This window comes from Marmota marmota, unplaced genomic scaffold (assembly GCF_001458135.2).
Source record: "Marmota marmota marmota unplaced genomic scaffold, marMar, whole genome shotgun sequence".
In the NCBI taxonomy this organism is placed as follows: Eukaryota; Metazoa; Chordata; class Mammalia; order Rodentia; family Sciuridae; genus Marmota; species Marmota marmota.
In genome coordinates this window covers 20,649,084-20,667,702 of record NW_025999990.1, presented here as the reverse complement: position 1 = coordinate 20,667,702, position 18,619 = coordinate 20,649,084, and the positions used below count along the sequence as shown (strand labels likewise).

Below are 18,619 nucleotides of genomic sequence, written 5' to 3'. Positions count from 1 at the left end.
GCCAGGTACCTTTCTAACTTAGTAAGAATTCCTGGGCCTGGCACCCACTCCATGCATGGAGCCAGACCAGGGTGGGAGAGGATGATAGAGGAGTGGGGAGGATAGGAAAAGGGAAGGGAGCGTCAATGTATATTTCTCTTGCTACCCCTATTTTTAACTCAAAAGGCTTTCCACTGTGGCTGGGATTCTCTCCCATAGAAGGGAGCCTCTGGAATCAGTGACCCTTTTGGGGTAGCAGTAACCAAGCTGAGACTTCCTCCTGTCCTACAGATTCATTCCTCTACCTGTTCATTCCAGATTAGTTATCAAAAGCAAGCATATGGTTCTTAGCCCTGACTGGGCCTTGGAATCCCTAGGGGAGCTTTTTAAAAGTGCCCAGGCCTGCGACCTCCTCCTGCAGAAGTAGATTCATTAGCCTGAAGTGTGGCCCAGCCACATATTAATTTCAAAAGCTCCTTGGATGACTGGTATGCAGTCTGCGATGGAAACCACAGGTTACTTAAATGGGTATGGATGAAATGGGTGAATGATAGAGGGATCTCCCACTGTCCTGGGAGCCCACCAACTGCCTGTGGAGTCAGCTCTGCAGACTCATTCCAGGTAGAGGTGTGTTACCATGTGTGACGGCTCAAGACGTGAAAACATGTGCAAGACAGGGTGGAACTTGGAAATTATGTAATTTGGGGGTCTCTCTTTAAGAAATCCAATATCAAGAATACAGGATTATGTGTGAAAGTAAATGTGTATTAAATATGAGAAAGATGCTAAGTGTGGTGGTGTGTGCCTCTAATCCCAGCAGCTCAGGAGGCTGAGGCAGGAGGATCATAAAGTCAAAGCCAGCCTCAGCAATACAGCAAGGCCACCTCCCAAGCCTTACATGGTTTGGTTACTGCTCCTCCTGGACATGGCAAGGCCTGATGGGAGACATCTTGGATGGAAAGTTAGTTTGCAATTGTCTGACTTGGTGAACAGTATGTGGCTTGTTTTCTCTTTAGAAGGGGGAAGGATCTCTGCCCTATGTTCCTCATGGGATAATGGGAAATAGCTTTGGGGAAAGAAAAAGTTAGCTAAAAGATTTCTTCCTTTCTTTTTTTGGAGGGGGATATGACGGATTGAACTCAGAGGCAAAGGTTTTTTCCTAATATCTCTAGTATTCAGCACCCTATTACAAGCAATTTTTTTTTGTGTGTGTGTGTGTGTGTGTGTGTGTGTGTGTGTGTGTGTGTGTGGTACTGGGATCAAACCCAGGGCCTCGTGTATTAGGTGAGCTCTCTACCACTGAGCCATGTCCCCGGCAGCAACGTGCTCTAACATCTTAAACTCTTTCAGAGCTTATAGCACTTTCACCTCTAAGGTCTGAAGGGTAGAAATTCAAGAAAAAGAAACAGGTGGGGGTATTGTCAAATTATTAAGATCAATTAAAATGTGACCTGGTACTAGTTACAAAATTAGTAAAATATAATAAGTTTATTAAATGCAAAATATATCCAATTAGAAAGTATACTAATGAGCAGTTTAAAATCAGATTGATTTGAGTCAAACTGAGCGAAATCTGTGAACTCATACCAGCAAACACCTTGACACCCTTGGTTGAATCATCTTATCAGCTTGTGATGTTTCGATACTTAATTTTTTGGGTCTGTGGCATTCACAGTCCTTGTGTAAGGGGGAAAATCGTATTTGGGTTTAATTGGTGGCTTAGCAAATGTGAGCCATGAGACTTAACCATCAGTTAACTTCTGACCATTTCCATAAATTGAAAGGGAGGGGAATAATAGCACTTAATAAATGCTGGTTACTGTTCTGATAGCGTTACATGTATTTTAATCCTAAATAAAAAAAGAAAAAGAAGAAGACAAACCTCAAAGGAAAGTAATCTTATTAACCTCATTTTACACAAGAGGAAACTGGATCATAGCATAATTAAGTAACTTTGCCAAGATTACAGGTGGCAGAATTTTAATCCAGGCAGTGTGGCTACCAAATCCACACCTTGACCATGGCCATTCTCTCCTGCCACTCTCTTGCTCAGGGCAACTTAATCTCAATCCAAGTGAAGGGAACATCTGATTCAGCTTCTATTCTGATTCTTCTTTCAGAAACCTTGTCCCTCCCCGCAGAGCACCACTGTCAGCGGCAAAGGAGAATATCTGTCTCTAGCTGGTAACAACGTAAACTGATCCTGTTTAACCCTACTGCAATAACTGGAAGCACCTAACATATAAATCATTCAACAACTAGATTGACATGTGAGTGGAGGCAGCGAGGTGCTTATGAGAGGTTCCGACTAGGTGTGTAGACAGCTGTCTGTCCTGGGCAGCAGGATATTTGCTACAGGGGAGAGAAGCACAGGGTGTTAGGAGAGACCCTGGGGGACGGCGACGGATAGATGAGACAGTGTTCCTGGTAGGTGCTCTTACCCCTGACTACATATTAGAAACACTTGGAGAGATTTTTTTTTGGGGGGGTACCTGGGATTAAACTCAAGGGGACTTGACCACTGAGCCACATCCCCAGCCCTATTTTGTATTTTATTTAGAGACAGGGCCTCACTGAGTTGCTTAATGCCTGGTTTTGGCTGACGCTGGCTTTGAACTTGAGATCCTCCTGCCTCAGCCCCCTGAGCTGCTGGGATTACAGGCATGCGCCACCACACCTGGCAACTTGGAGAGATTTTAAAAGAACACCAAGCCCAGGCCACACATCAGACTAATTAAATTAGAATCTCTTGGACATTTCCTTCAAGCCCCTACAGCAGTGGTCACTACTAGAGCAGTGGGCCCTGAGAAACTTGTGAGAAGGCCCTCCCAGGTATACTAAGTCAGCCACCTAAGAGATTCTGATCAAACTCAAGTTTGCACAATGACTCTCAAATAGGCATTAGAATACTCTGAGGGCTGCAGAAAATACAGCCAGACTGGAATCTGAACGGCAGGAGTTAGCAAGCAGAAGGGTGTGAGGAATGGGTACAAGCCCTTACACAGTAGATGACACTTGAGTGCCAGCTATGTGCCGGGTGCCATTTCAAGTACTAGGGATTCGGGAGGAAGCACAGTGAAGTCCCTCTCGTGGGGGCTGGCCTTCTGTGTGAGGCAGGACGGCACCTCAAGACAGTAAACAACCAGGCACTCTCTGAGAGTGACACAGACAATGAAGAAAAATGAAGCTATGTGAGAGGGGTATGTGGGGGAGGCCCTTTCAGACAGGGTCCTAGCCAGGGAAGGGCTCTCTGAGAAGATAGCCATGGGCAAGATGGATGCTTATCCCACAGTATCCCTTCTTCCCATCTTACAAACAGAATGTTAGCAGGGTATACACAATTCAGAATAAAGACTACATTCCCCAGCTTCACTTGCAGCTATTGAAGTCATTCAGAACAACACCAGGACAAAGGGACATGCCCTGGGAATAGCAGAGCTGCAGCCAAAAGGAACTTGGGTCCCATGAAACCATGGTGCAGAGATCGTATACCAGTCCTGGGTAGCAAAGGTCTGGAGAAATACATGTCTGTGTTATTTAAGTCACTGGTATCTTGGAAAATCTTGATATTTGTAGCTGAATCTAATACTAATTCAATGAGGCTTTTTTGGGGGGGAGGGAGGGGGCATTGTTTGGTACTGAGGATTGAATACCGGGTGTTTTACCACTGAGCTACATCCCCAGCCCTTTTTGAGACAGGGTCTAAGTTGCTGCTGAGGCTGACCTTGAACTTGCAATCCTCCTGTATCAGCCTCCAGAATTGCTAAGATTACAGGTATGGGCCACTATGCTTAACTAATTCAGTGACTTTTAATTAAAGCTTTAAAAGGAGGAAGCAAATCAAGTAGGAATCTGGAGGCAAAAGCACCCCAACAGGAAAAAATAGCAACGGTGAATGCCCCAGAAGTGGGGTCATGCTCAGAGCATCCAAGGAACAGCAAGGAAGCTGGGGTGACTGGAGTGGGAGGAGAATTTGAAGAAATGAGGACAGGGTGGTATTGTTGGGGAGGGGGGCGTATTCAGAACATAAAAGTTTTCTTTTGAAAAGTTTGTATGTACAGAAATGTGTATAAACACATCCATTTTAAATAAGGCAAACATTTGTGTACCCGCAGTATCCCTTCTTCCCATCTTACAAGCTCCCTGGGCCTGTGGGCATCCTTTCCCGCCCCACAGCTACTGTTGATTTTTTGATAACCTCTCCCTAGTGTTGTTTTAGGGATGTGTCATGTACATACGCTTCCCTGAGTAAGACTGGCTGCTAATTAATTCTCCTATAGTCAAAGTCCCCTTTGCTCCACATTCTCAGCACTTTGAATGGACTGTGTCCTTCAAAATGGTTAAGGTGGTAAATTCTGTGTATTTTATAATCTATACAAAAAGGCAAGTAATGGCATCCAATTATTCCTTTATTCTGTATTGCCCTGAACACCGAGAATAAATACCTTTCCTTTATGGGATTTTTAGATACCTTTTGTGAGTTACCATTCAGTCTTTCACCCATTTAATATTTTGGTTCTTTTGTTGTTGTTCTGGGGATTGAACCCAGGGGTAATATGCCACACAGAGTTACATTCCCAGTCCTTTTTGAGATTGTCTTATTAAGTTGACAAGGTTGGCCTTGAACTTGCGATCTTCTTGCCTTAGCCGCCCCAGTAACTGGTATTATAGACATGTGTCACCACACTTGGATGGTCCGTTTCTTAACTTACAGGAAAGATTTATATTTTCTTATGTAGTCCTTTGAGTTGCATGAAGTATCTCCTCGGTGTCTTTTCACTCTCTGGGATCATCTGTGGATGGACACTCTTATGTAGACAATTTATATCTTTATTGGGCCAGAGACCCAATAAAGTCCATTTCTAGTTAAACAGATGGTGAGTTTTAAATTTTATCATCTATTGAGGTAATGACAATGGAATGTGAATTCACTCTTTTTCTATTATTAAAACTTTCACTGAATTCCATGGATAAATCCAACTAACTAATGATTTTTTCCTTTTTAAACATTCCAATTTACCAACTTTTCATCTAAAATTCTTACTTCTGTGACTGCATGCTATCCTTGTTGAGTTTGGAATGAAGATTACAAGAGCATCTTAAAATGAGCTGGGGGGGGGGTGTTTTCTTCCCCCTGTATTCAGGAATGGTGTATGTAAAATTGAGGGGTTTTTTTTGCTTTTTTTTTTTGAATTTTTAGTAAGCTCACTGAATTCAACTGAGCCTGGAGGTTTCTTTAGGAAGAAATAGCTACTCAATTTGACTATTTAAATTTAGGTTTTCAATCCCTTCTTGAGTAAATTTAGGGCTATTTATACCTATTTTCACTGCAACTACAACTTCAAGTTTATTAGGATAAAACTATACATATCTTTGGAAGATGTCTATCTCATACTGATTTTAATATTTGTTCCTTTTTAATCAGTTCAACTGTACTAGTCTTTTTTTTTTTTAATATATATTTTTTTTAATTATCGGCGGACACAACATCTTGGTTTGTATGTGGTGCTGAGGACCGAACCCGGGCCGCACGCATGCCAGGCGAGCGCGCTACCGCTTGAGCCACATCCCCAGCCCATGTACTAGTCTTTTCAGAGCCATTTTCAAACACCAACTTCTTTATTGTTTTTTTCTTAATTTCTTTTCTTATTTTTTTCCTTTAAAAAACAAATTTTGAGTTGCTTTACCACCAAGCTATAGCTCCAGTCCTTTTTATAATTTTATATATTTGTGTGTATATAATTTTTTTTTTTTTTTTTTTGAGATGGGGTCTAAGTTGCTTAGGGCCTTAGTTGCTGAGGTTGGCTTTGAACCTGCGATCCTCCTGCCTCAGCTTCCCAAGTTGCAGGCATGTGTCACTGAGCCCAGCTGATACTCTTATAACTTAATATGGATGCTTGTCTTTTATTTTCTGCCTAGTTTTCTAACACCACTGAGGTTATAAACTTCCAATACCTTAACTGCTTCCCTGTGCCTTTTGCTATGTTTTTAATTTCAACGTTTCTGCACTTTCTTGTTTTAGATGTCTTTTGTACACAGCATGTTCTTTGATATCTGATAATCTCTGTCGTATGATTGGAGCATTTAGTCGATTTTCACTTGGTGTAAAAGTGAACAACGTGCAACAATACATGGGTAATGAAGACAGAGAAAGAAACCCTAAGGAAAAAATAACAGAAATGAAGATTGATGGGTTCATCTGTGGAGTGGTCACAGCTGAGGCAAGAACCATGGGTTTAAATATAAATAGTAAAAACTATCAAAACTTAAATGCAAAAAGGAAAAAGCCAGGATATCATCTGAGAACAGTTATAAAAGGTTAACATACAAATAATGGAAAAACAGGGAGAAGGCAGAAAAATATTTTAAATAATGACAGTCACTCAAAATTAATGACAGACACCAAACCACAGATCCAAGAAGCTCTCAGAATGCAATAAATGCCACTAACAACGAAACTTCATTAGGCATAGCATATTCAAACTACAGAAAGTCCAAGGCAAAAGAGAAAAATCTTAAAAGAATTTAGAGGAACAAAATACGTATAGAGCAGTAAATATAAGAATAATATTGTACTTCTCTTCAGAAACCATGCAAGCAATGAGCGAGAGGAATGAAACATTTAAACATCATACTGGAAGCCCTAGCTAATGCAGTTAAGAAAAGGTATACATATCGGAAAGAGAAAAAAAAACAAAAACTGTCTTTGCTTGCAAATGATATGATTATGTAGAAAATCTCAAAGAATGGACAAAAACCTCCTGGAACTAATAAGTGATTACAGCAAGGCTGCAGGATATGGTTGATAAGAAAATAATGGGTTTTATTTATCAGCATGAACAACTGGGATCTGAAATAAACAGGTGAAAAAAATAATACTTAGGCATAAGTGTAACAAAGTGTGCGACAAGACCTATATAAGGAAAATCACAAGACTCCAATGAAAACAATCAAAGAGGGCTGGGGAAGTGGCTCAAGCGGTAGCATGCTCACCTGGCATGCGTGCGGACCAGGTTCGATCCTCAGCACCACATACAAACAAAGATGTTGTGTCCGCCGAAAACTAAAAAATAAATATTAAAATTCTCTCTCTTTGTCTTCAAAAAAGAAAAGAAAAGAAAACAATAAAAGAAGAAGAACATGAACGAAGAGATGCTCCATGTTCATGGAGCATCTTTTTTTGCCAACTTAATCTGTAAAATCAACACAACTCTAACCAAAATTCAGGAAGTTATTTTATGGCTATCAACAAACTAACTTTGTGTAAAGGCAGAGACGCAGAATAGTCAATACAAAAATGAAGAAAAAAAAAGTCTAAATTCAACATTTACTATAAAATGACAGTAATCAAAAGAGAATGGTATTGGTAAAAGAACAGACCAAGAGGTCAATCAAATAGAATAGTGGGTCCAGAAATAGACCAATATAAATGCAATCAACTAATCTTTGACTATGGAACAAAGGCAATATAGCAGAAAATAGACCTTTCAACAAACAGTACTGTTACAAGTGGACAGGCACATGCCAAAAGAAAGAAAAAAAGAATCTAGGTATAGATCTTACAACTTTCATAAAAGTTAACTAGAAGTGGATTATATATCAAAATGTAAAAATGCTATAAAACTCCTAAAAGACAGGTGAAAATTCAAAGGACTTTCAGTATAGCAATGAATGTTTAGGCCACTGAGGATACAACCCATGAAAGAAATAACTGATGAATTGGACATCATTAAAATTAAAAACTTCTGATAAAAATAATAATAATTTAAAAAAATTAAAAACTTCTGCTCTGCAAAGGAGACCATCATGAATATAAGATGAGCCACAGACCAGGAAAAAAGTATTTGCTAAACACATACCTGATAAAGGACTGTGAACAAACATTACAAAGAACTACCAAAACTCAGTAAGAAAACAAACTGAAAACAGCAAAAAGATATGAATAGACACCACGGAGAAGATATACAATTGGAAAATAAACATATGAAAAGATGTTCAACATCATGTCATCACAGAATTGTGAATCAAAACAACAATAATACCACATGATTCAGGACAGCCAAAACCCAAAACATGAACACCATAAAATAGTGGAGAGGATGTAGAATAGAGAGAGCTCTCTTCACCGGTGGTAGAAATGCAAAATGATATATCCACTTTGGAAGATGGTTTAGCACTATTACCATATGATAGAGGAAACTTAAATGCATACTACTAATTGGAAGAAGCCAATCTGAAAATGCTACATACTGTATGAATCAATACCCTGACATTCTGGAAAAGGCAGAACTATGAAGATAACCAAAACAGAGGTTTCCAGGGGTTCAGGAAGGGGAAGGATGAAAAAGTAGAACACAGGAGTCTTGGGGCAGTGACTCATCTTTGTTGTAATACGGTAATGGGTATATAAGTCTGTGAAATCCACAGAATGTACACCACCAAGAGTGAACCCCAATGTTAAACTATAGACTTTAGTAGATAATGTGTCAATGTTGACTCATCAATTATAACAAATATGCTATATTGATACAGTATACTGTCGGTGGGAGAGGATGGCAGGGTTAAATGGGAATATGTGAAAGCTCTCTGTGTTCTGTTTAATGTTGCCATGAAGTTAAAAGTACTCTAAAAAAATAAAGTCTACTACTCTTTTTTTTAAAAAAATCAATTGTATTTTTACAAATCCAAAATGAAAGATACAATTCCATTTACAACAGCATCAAAAATAATAAAATATGTATAAATATATTTCAACAAAAGAAGCATAAACTTACACGGTAAAAACTACAAAATGTCATTAAAAGAAATTAAAGATGTAAATAACTGGGAAAACATCCTATGTTCATAAGAAGAACTATATTGCCAAAGTGAAAGTAGTTCCCAAACTGATCTACACATGCAAAGCAATCTTCATCAGAATACCTACCAGCTTCCTCCTAGATATTTATAAGATGATTCTAAAACTCATGTGAAATTATCAGGATCTCTGATTAGCCAAAACAACCTTGAAAAGGAATAAACTTGATTTACACCTTCCAATTTCAAAACATATTACAAAGCAATGGTAATCAAGGCAGTGTGGTGCTGGCATAGGATAAATGCACAAATCAATAGAACAGAATGGAAAGTTATGTGTTTACAGACAACTGATTTTTAACCGGGGTACAGCCAAGGCCATTTGATAGGGAAAGAACAGACTTTTCAACAATTAATACTGAGACAACTGGATAGCCACATAGAAAAGAATGAAAGTGAACCATTATGCCATTTAAAGAATTTGGATCCAAGTCCTAAATGTGAATTAAAACTATTAATATTCTTGGAAGAAGAAATATAGGTAAATCTTCATGATCTTAGACTTGACAATGGATTCTTAGGTAAAAACAAAATCATAAGCAACACAGGAAAGAAATGAGGCTGCATCAAAATTTAAAATGTTTGTGCTTTAAGGGATATATCAAGAAAGTGAAAAGATAATCCAGAGAAAATATTTGCCAATCATATATCTTCAAAAGGACTTGTACCTTCAAATATAAAAATATTTACAACTCCATAATAAAAAGACAAATAACCTCAATTAAAACATAAGGAAAGGATATAAATAACAGTTATTTCTCCAAAGAAAATATGCAAATGACGAATAAGCACATAAAAAAGATGGTTAGGATCTATTAATCATCAGATATGCAAATCAAAACCTTTATAAGTTCACATTTCCAACCTATTAAAATGGTTATAGTAAATAACAGTAACAAATATTGATGAGGATTTGAAGAAATTGGAACCTCGACACATTGATGGTACAGCAACCTTGGAAAAGTCTGGAAGTTCCTCAAAATGTTAAATATGGAGTTAGCATATGACCCAGCAGTTCCCATCCTAGGTATATACCTAAAAGAAACCAAAAAATCATGTCCACACAAACACACGCACATGAATGACCACAGAGCATCATTCAAAACAGCCAAAAGACGGGAACCACCCAAATATTTGTGCACTGCTGAATGGATGAACAAAGCATGACATATCCATACCATATCATTATTTGGCCATAAAANGGGGGTTCTTTTTATGGCGTTATAGTACTTGCTTGTAGTTCATACAATAGCATGTGGGAATGGATTCCAGTGACATCAGGTTAACCAATTCTTGTTTCAGTTACAATGCATCAAATCCAATATTTGGGTCAGGTTATTAGCATCAAGAGATTGAGATAAATACATTTTTTTTGGCGGGGGGTGGGCACTGGGGATTAAACAGAGGTGCTTGACCACTGAATGACATCCCTACTCCTTTTTTTACTCAAGATAGGGTCTTCCTAAGATGCTGAGGCAAGTCTTCAATTTGCAATCCTCCTGCCTCAGCCTTTGGAGTCACTAGGATTATAAGCATGCTTCTGGCTTCAACAATTATACTCTGTAACTGAGCATGGTGTACCTGATGCAGATGAGGTGGTTCTCAATACATAATCTAGACTACATGCAGAATTTCCCCAGCCTTATATACATAGTAGGTTGGGTCCACAAGAGGTCACTTAAGACTCTCAGGTTTACTAAAACATCTACTTGTACATGATCTGCACTGTGTACCCTGCACTTACTAACTGCTCTTTGCCCCTGTAAGCTGCAACAGCCTAGAAAGTGAAGGTGCTGCTTCCTTTGACTCTTCAGCACCTCTACTACCTACCCCAAATATGCACCTTCTCTCAAGCTTTCCTGTCTTGGTAAATATCTGCTGCTTGGGTATTCTATTTTCAACAGATATCAAATTTCCACAGGGAGCATAAGTCAAATGCAAATGGGTATCCATCATTTCTTCATTCACAAATATTTATTGAGTATCTACTACGCACCATTTACCACATTAGAATCTGGGGTGCAATGAAATATCATCTCTGCCCTCATGGAGCTTACAATCTAATAGAGACAATACATGGTGAACCAATACATAAAATCACAGGTGTGATAAATCCCACACAGTATATAAACAGGGTGATATGATAGAAAATATCTAAGAAACACCTACTTTTAAAATAAAATAATTGAAAGCTGGGGGTATGGCCCAGTGGTAGATTACAAGCTTAGCATGTGCAATGCACCAGGTTCAATCCCCATCACTAAAACAACCAACAATAAAATAAAATAAAATCATTAGGAAGGGCCTGGGAATGTGGTTAAAACTGGGTCTGAAACCTGACTCCCCACTTAGCAGTTGGCCTTAGACAAATCCTTTACCCTCTTAGAATCTGTTTCCACATTTGTAAACTGGAAATAATTCCAACAAATTCTCATTACTGTTATCTATCAGGCAAATTCCAATGCCTTCTGTTGCACAAGAGTCTTCACAGGCAGAGACTACTGACAAAGGCATTTCCACAAGGACAAAGGGCAGCAAACACTAAATGCAGGTGTAGCCCACACTAGTGAGAGCCACAGGGAAATGAGAGCAAATCTGTCATGGCAAGGCAGTGAAGAGAAGGAAAGGAAAGGCTGAGACAGAGCTAAGCAGGGAGGAAGGAGCCAACAGGCAACCGCAAGGGATTAGAGCATGCACAGCCCAGAGGAGAGCAAAGGTGAGATGCAGGACAAGGAAGGGCTGAACTTTGGAAAGTCTGTACAAAACCCAGGGATGAGCTCCACAGGTGATCTAAGAAACTCATCATTGTCTCCTCTAAAGGACTAACCACAACTGCCTCCCGGCTGGTAAACAGCATATTATCCTTCAACCTGTAACAGGATAAAAGCATAACAGCCCCGTTATCTCCAGTCTCGGACTGGCACTTATTCCTGCAGCTATGCAGTGAATTCTGGAACTTGAGTCCACTTGTTCCTAACTACTTTGGCCAGGATCTGAAAACCAGTTTCGTCTAGATTTCCATGAGTTTCCTAAAAACCATAGCTAATTAATGTCACTTCAGCTTAGTCAAAGGGCTTCTGAGGTAGGTTTGGGCCAGAATCCCAAGCCCACTACTCACTAAGATGTTGGTGAACTTACTAAATCTGTTAGTCCATTTGTAAAGTGAAAAGCTATTATAAGGAATGAGACACACTGTAGTAAAGTTAGCACACAAAACCTAATACTAGGTAAGAATTCTTGTTTTTTAAAAACTAGATAAGCCCTTTGAAGGCTTCAATTAGATCTTTTATAATTACTTTATCCCAGACATAAGAAAAACATTAAACATCTGTTGAATAGTTTGATGAAGGCTAAAATAAGAGACATATTCCATTTTGAAACAACATGCTCCTTAATTTAGGATAGTTAAGCTTCTAGAACACAGAATAAAGGAAGCTTTATAAACCATTCGGAAATGAAAAGCAGTTTGGGAAATAATGAACGTACTATGCCAGTTGAGAAAATGCTACTTACACCTCTAATATGAACATAGCAATCTGTTTTCTTTCTCCATAGCCACCCTTGAACACCAAGAATAAGATCTGATTGGCAACATAAAAGAATGCAAAGTGAAACGGGCAGAGCTTGGCCCTGTTTTGTTTTAGCCTTACCACTTTTCCAGTTTGGGTTGGACTGCCTTTGTCTCAGCAGATCCTACTGGCTTTAGGGAGATCAGAAAGGCCACAATGGAGCCTACAAGAGGAAAAAGAAAGCTGCTACTAAGGGCTGGCCCTAGGCACAAATTGTTTATTAAAAAAAAAAAAAAAAAAAAACCCAAAGTGTAGTCTGACCAATATTTTTGCTACTGCACAGTGCAAGTAAAACTATGTGAAAATTCAGTTGGATATACATATGGAGATGTTTCTAGAACTTGTCAGATAAATTCAGTTAACCTTCCATACCGATAGGACCTGCATCAGTGGATTCAACTAAACATTTGGGGGAAGCAGGACTGCATCTGTACTGAGCACATACAGGCTTTTTCTTATTATTATTTAAAAAGAAAGCACAGCTATTTATACAGCTTTTATATTACATTAGGTATTATAAATAATCCAGAGATGATTTAAAGTGTATGGGTGGATGTACACAGATTATATTAGTACAATGTCCTCTTATATAAGAGGTAACATCTGTGCTTGTTAGTACTGGGTGGGGCAGCTCTGGAAGCAGTCTCCCCAGATAATTGGGACAACTGTATATTTAAAACTGAGAAATCCTGGGAAAGTATCTTCCAATTATCCTTAGCCCAGTTCACCAGGCTCAGAAGAGCTGAGGATCTGAGTGCAGATGGCTGCATAAAGATAAATGTGTTCTTGGAAAATACACTATGCAGCCCTTCTCACACCTCCTGGTGGAGTATAAATGACAACAACTGTCTGGAAAGGTGGCATGAATCAAGAACCACAAAAATGTTCATATCCTTGACCCAGAAATCACACCTCTAGGAATTTATCCTAAGAAATAATTTATGCACAAATCTAAAATGTCCTATGGGGAAAGGTTATATGAATTGTGATAGAGCCACACAACGGAATATCATGGACTTAATAATGGTTGACAGAGTTTTTAATGACAAGGAAGAATGCCTATAGATTGAGGGAAAAAACAAGGTACAAATTATATATAAAAATGCATAAGCAGCAAAGAGTCTGGCAAGAAATATGCAAAAATATTTAATGTGAATCTCTTCTCTCTAGTGATGGACTTAGGGGCAATTTTTGTTGTTCTTTTCTGTACCGTCTACATTTCTACAATGAGCATATACCACTGACATAAACAAGAATAAAAAAATCAGTGAACCAGACAATCATTAAAGAAGAATGGGCAAATATTTTAATAAAACTTTGTTTTTTCTAGAAATTGCAGTGTGGTTTCTAACAAAAAAAAGGGGGGAGGGGGAGTGGGAGTCATACAAACCAGTCATTTATTTGATAGGAGGCATGAGACTCTTAAAAAGCAGAATTCTTAAATTCTTTTCTATAAGTTTCATTGTATGCATGTAGAACTGTAGCAGAACAGATGGGAATTAGGTGGAACCATCAATCACCCATCAAAATGACACTACCAAGCTCTCACATCACATGAACCCAGTGCCACTAAGTCCAATGTCACCCTTAAGTTATAATGGGGTACTACTTTACATTTTCTAAGGTGAAAACAACTAGGAAAAAAATTCATTATGATATTCCAAAGAACTAGAAATAATTGGAAACAATTACTTTTTAGCCAATGAAGGCTGGGGAGAAAAGAATACCTGACAACTAAACCAATGCTCTGTAAAAACCTTAACAGTTAAAAGCACAAATGTAACTTTACTGGCAAAAGAAGAAAGGAGGTTATTAGATGGTGAGTGTCTAGGATTGGCTTGAAGGTATATCAAGATCAAAATAGTTTCTGTTCAACTTTAATTAAAATTCAACATCTTACTTTTCTTCAGATTTCTTAATACTATCCTAAAGAACCTTGTTTTAAACCAGGAGTTATGGATCAACTGAATTACACTTGCTATCTGCTATCTCTTACCTACATATTGTATTTTTATCCTGGAACATGTTATCAGATAGATGCCACATAACCTGAATTCATCACAACTATTTCATTTGGCCTTTACATTTATTGTAGAACAGATGCCAAGTATTTATAACTTCAGGGCAGAAATGGAATAAGATCCTAAAATGGATCCCCTAGGGGTGAAAAGTGGGTGAGTGTAAGTGGCTCTAGGCGAGCAGCTACAGTCAACACCAGATATTCTGCAGGACGTACCAAAGCAAGAGAAGCCTTCCCTATTTCTAAGTGAAGAAAGGTAAAAATACAAGTTGGTTAAAAGACTATAAAAGTAGTAATTACAGCTCCTTTCCTTAAACAAGATACTCCAAATAATGATTGACTGGCTGACTTCTAAGTAACAGCTTTTTATTCCATTATACTTTGTTAAGCAGAATCTGGGTTAGCAAAATACACTGCTATCAGGATCTTTGTAAAAATAATTAAAGTGAACATATTAAATCAAGCTTAGAAACCATGTTGTTGTCATAGTGCCAAAAGCACACCAAAAAGTATCTTCAAAGACATCTACAAAAGGTAAGCCCAACATTAAAAACTTGAAAGTATATTTTCAAAAGTGTTAGTTGCCTGAGGTAAAATAAAAATTTATACATAAGTTCAGTGTAAAGCACCAAAAATGAACACTAAAACTGTTCACATAAAACAGTAACAAGGAAACATCACAACTACAAAAGGAGAGGTTATCAGTTACAAGAACCAAGTATTAATATTTTCATTACTTTATAAAACTTTGCTGATTCAACTGGGAGAAAAGGAGTTTCCGAGAATCTAAAGGGTCACAAAATGATAACAAATATGCATTATTTCTTTGTTAACAAATTATACCACACAAATCAAGTTACTTTTTCTGATTACAGAGTTAACAGAAATTGCATCTGTACTTACAGCAGCAACACGAAATCCTACCAATAAGTAGTTCTCTGTATCTGGACCAAAAATAAGACTGTAATCTGGATTGAAACCTAACAGTTAAAAGATGAAACTGGCAACTATGGTGCAACTAGTGCTCCAAGAGTCAGGGCTGACTTTGCTTTTCCATGTCTTTAACATGCAGCCCACACAAAGGGATACTACATTAAATAAGTGGATGACGGAGCCAAAGAAGGTATAATGTGGAAAATCACACATTACAGAACACGAAAAGAGGCAACAAATGCCATGAAAACTTGAGAGAGCATCAAAACCCAAGCAGGGAGCTCCCTGGAGTTGCACCAATTCTGAAGCAAGGTGTCCTCGTTAAACTGCAAGTGGACAGCCCTCCTCTGGGCACCTCTGCTTGAGAAGGAGACTCGTCAGACTAGCTATGAAAAGTGAACACAGCCTAGGAGAGAAAGCTCAACATAAGAAAATGCTAGCTTCTAGATAATTTAAGAAGCCAAATGAAATAAAGTATAAAATTTGGATAAAAATGTTTCTCTACAAGGAAAACCCAGTTTATGAGTGGTTTAAAATCAAACAAATGATAGGAGAGTGGTTTTCAAAGTGGACCCAGTAAAGCTAGAGGGGTGGAGTGTTTTTGGATACCATGGAATGAGACATGAAGTGGGCTTCATGCCCCTCTCCCAAACCCTTCCTCACTGTTCAGTTCAAACATTTCTCATTTTGTTTCATCTTTTGTGGTTTAAAGAAAGACTGAAAAAAAGGAAAAAGAAATTAATAATGTCCCCTTTCTTCGCTATTGTCTTTTCCTTTTGAAAATCATTCCATGAGACAGAAATTACACTGGCAAAAAATATGACTGAAGACCTAAAACAATTTTTATGTCACTGCCCCTAAAATGTGAACAGTTTCAACAGTGATTTGTATATTTTCCTATAAAATCAATGAGCAAATTAAATTCTTAGGGAGAGACTAAATTTTGTTCTTTCCACCTTCCCTAAATCTGTCCTTCCACTCCTATCAACATTTCTAGACACTGGAAAGAAAATTCGAACAAACTTTCTAGCCACACCTTACCTCAAAAATATTTCATTCAAAGGCTGCATAGAATTTTTTAAGAAGGCAAGCCTTAAATTTATAGAAAACTCTAGAATGAGAATGTACAGTTACCAAAAATAATACATCATGTCAGGGCAGAATCTGCATAGTGTTCTTAGACATAATCACTAATAAAGAGCAGCCAAATCCTAGAACTTCCTCTGCATTCATGAGCAAACAGAATCAAAATGTAAATGACAACCAGGGAAAAAAGAATACCACAAAGGCCATTTTTCTTTGATGGAATCATGAAGAGTGAAAGAATAGTGAAACTCAAGCTTTGGCCACTTATCAAAATTTCATTACTGCAACAAAAAAATAAATCTCCATGGAAAAGACTCATTTAGCAAACATGACTTCTTTCCATATATTTTTTCTTTCACATTGGATTAAACAGAAGTTGCTGTCATTTTAGAATCAGTGATTACATCTTTTTTAATTAGAAAAGTTTAAATATTTACATAATTTTTATTGCTGTTTATTATACCCCCCCCCCAAAAAAAACCACCTTTAAACTGCCTTGTAGAATCCATCCAGTAATGTATGAAATTGAAATCCACTGCTCAAGAAGACACTGTTATGGCTGAAATGTATCTGATGCTCAACATGAATACGAAAAGTCCTTGTGTGTCATTTGGTTCTTGCTTCAGTCATCTGGGTTCATCTCTCAGAAAGCAAAAGAATCCATTTGACGTTTCAATAAATATCAAATTGCCAAAAAAATAGCATCCATGGACCAGAGATCCAAGAAAAAGCAGTTTTGATGAATGATTCCCAGAATCAAATGAGTCCGCCTTTAGTCCAATGAGATGATGTCAGGAATGTTACTTCCACTGCTGGTTATGACCCCTGTCTCACTTCTGCTGCTGGATGAACTAACATGAGTACTGCTTTCATGGGGGCTGGTGGTGGTGACGGACGTACTGCTTGCTGTTAAGGGTGAGGTGAGACTATCCAAAAACATAGGAGGACAGTACTGCTTGAAACAAACAATGATGCCGATGAGGAAGAGGCTACATTGGTTTTAAATAAATAGACTAGAAACTGTTAGATATGCACAAGTGATAGTCACATATTTAAATCGCCCTTGAATTTAAAGATACCTTTAAACTTCACATCTTTGGGTGGAAGATGGCCTGAATTTAGCTAGCTAGTTTACATTCTTCAGTGAATGCATCATATTCTTGATTCTCTCAAATCAAGAACATGTGAAACTTGTTTGTTGACCGCATACAGAGGTAAAAGAACAAGTAATGTCAACAATAACTGAAATCACTTAGTATTAAATATTGGCCCCACAATTATGATTCATTCTTAATTGGTCACTAAGTATATTTAGACAAAGTTTAAACCACAATATAAAAGGCTGATAAGCACTTATTTTTCAAGCAAAAATGCTAATGAAAAGCTCAACCATTTTCTAAAATTCAGTATCAAACAGACCCTTTATGAGTAAGAGTGAATATTAAGAGTGAGCAGCAGAATGATGGGGCTGGACTCCTCTGTACATACACATAGAACACTACTTGTGTAATAAAAATGCCAACATTCATTCTAAAATGGAGACTACAAGGAATGCTCAGGCAGGAAATCATATAATCACAAAACTTTGGAATGCATCTTAATGAAGATCTAATCTAATCTTAAAATGCTTGCTTGACATTCCTCACCAGTGTTCACATTTCAAGTCACCTTACCATACAGGCTGCTAATTACCCCCAAAGACAAATCTAAAGTGTGAGAGTCTATAATACTGACCAAGAGAAATGGAGAGAAACAAGGGATAAACATTTAAATGATCATAGTAGAATACGTTATAAGAGAAACAACCATACTGACTTTAACAAAATAATTAGCAACTCACTGTCCTAAGTGGGTCTGGATACAGACTGAAAGGTCAGTAAGGATATCTGATTGGTATTATATATTCTATATATCATTCAATTCATTCTTAGAACCACTAACTTATGAAATGGTCATTTAAAACTGAAATTGTTTAGACTCCATGATCTTCAAAGCCCATAAATAAAATGGGAATAACAGCACCAAGTTTAGGCTGTCTTTCAACAGAGAAAGTTATTTAATGTTTTGGATGGAAAATTCTTGATATATTAATAAAATGAATGCCACACACAAAGAGATTCAAGGGATGTTATAAGGGGGAGAAAGTAATTTTAAAAAGCTTCTAAGTAGCTCTGAA

At 37.8% G+C, this 18,619-nt stretch overlaps 1 protein-coding gene across 7 annotated transcripts in view; it reads right to left on the bottom strand.

Annotated features, from left to right (window-relative positions):
* Window positions 1-8,671: 8,671 nt before the first annotated feature.
* The window catches only part of Pias2 (protein inhibitor of activated STAT 2), an 83,507-nt gene continuing 73,559 nt past the window's right edge, over window positions 8,672-18,619 (bottom strand). For 2 of the 7 annotated variants that reach the window (XR_007348821.1, XM_015482407.2), the window contains one exon: window positions 10,791-12,567. Coding sequence is in view for 5 of the 7 variants with exons in the window: in XM_015482407.2 (XP_015337893.1) it covers window positions 12,547-12,567 (21 nt within the window). In the remaining 2 variants the exon portion in view is untranslated. Of the gene's footprint in view, window positions 9,871-10,790; window positions 17,399-18,619 lie in introns of those variants that run through there. The other 5 variants (XM_048806267.1, XM_048806270.1, XR_007348822.1 and 2 more) reach the window with 4 other exon arrangements.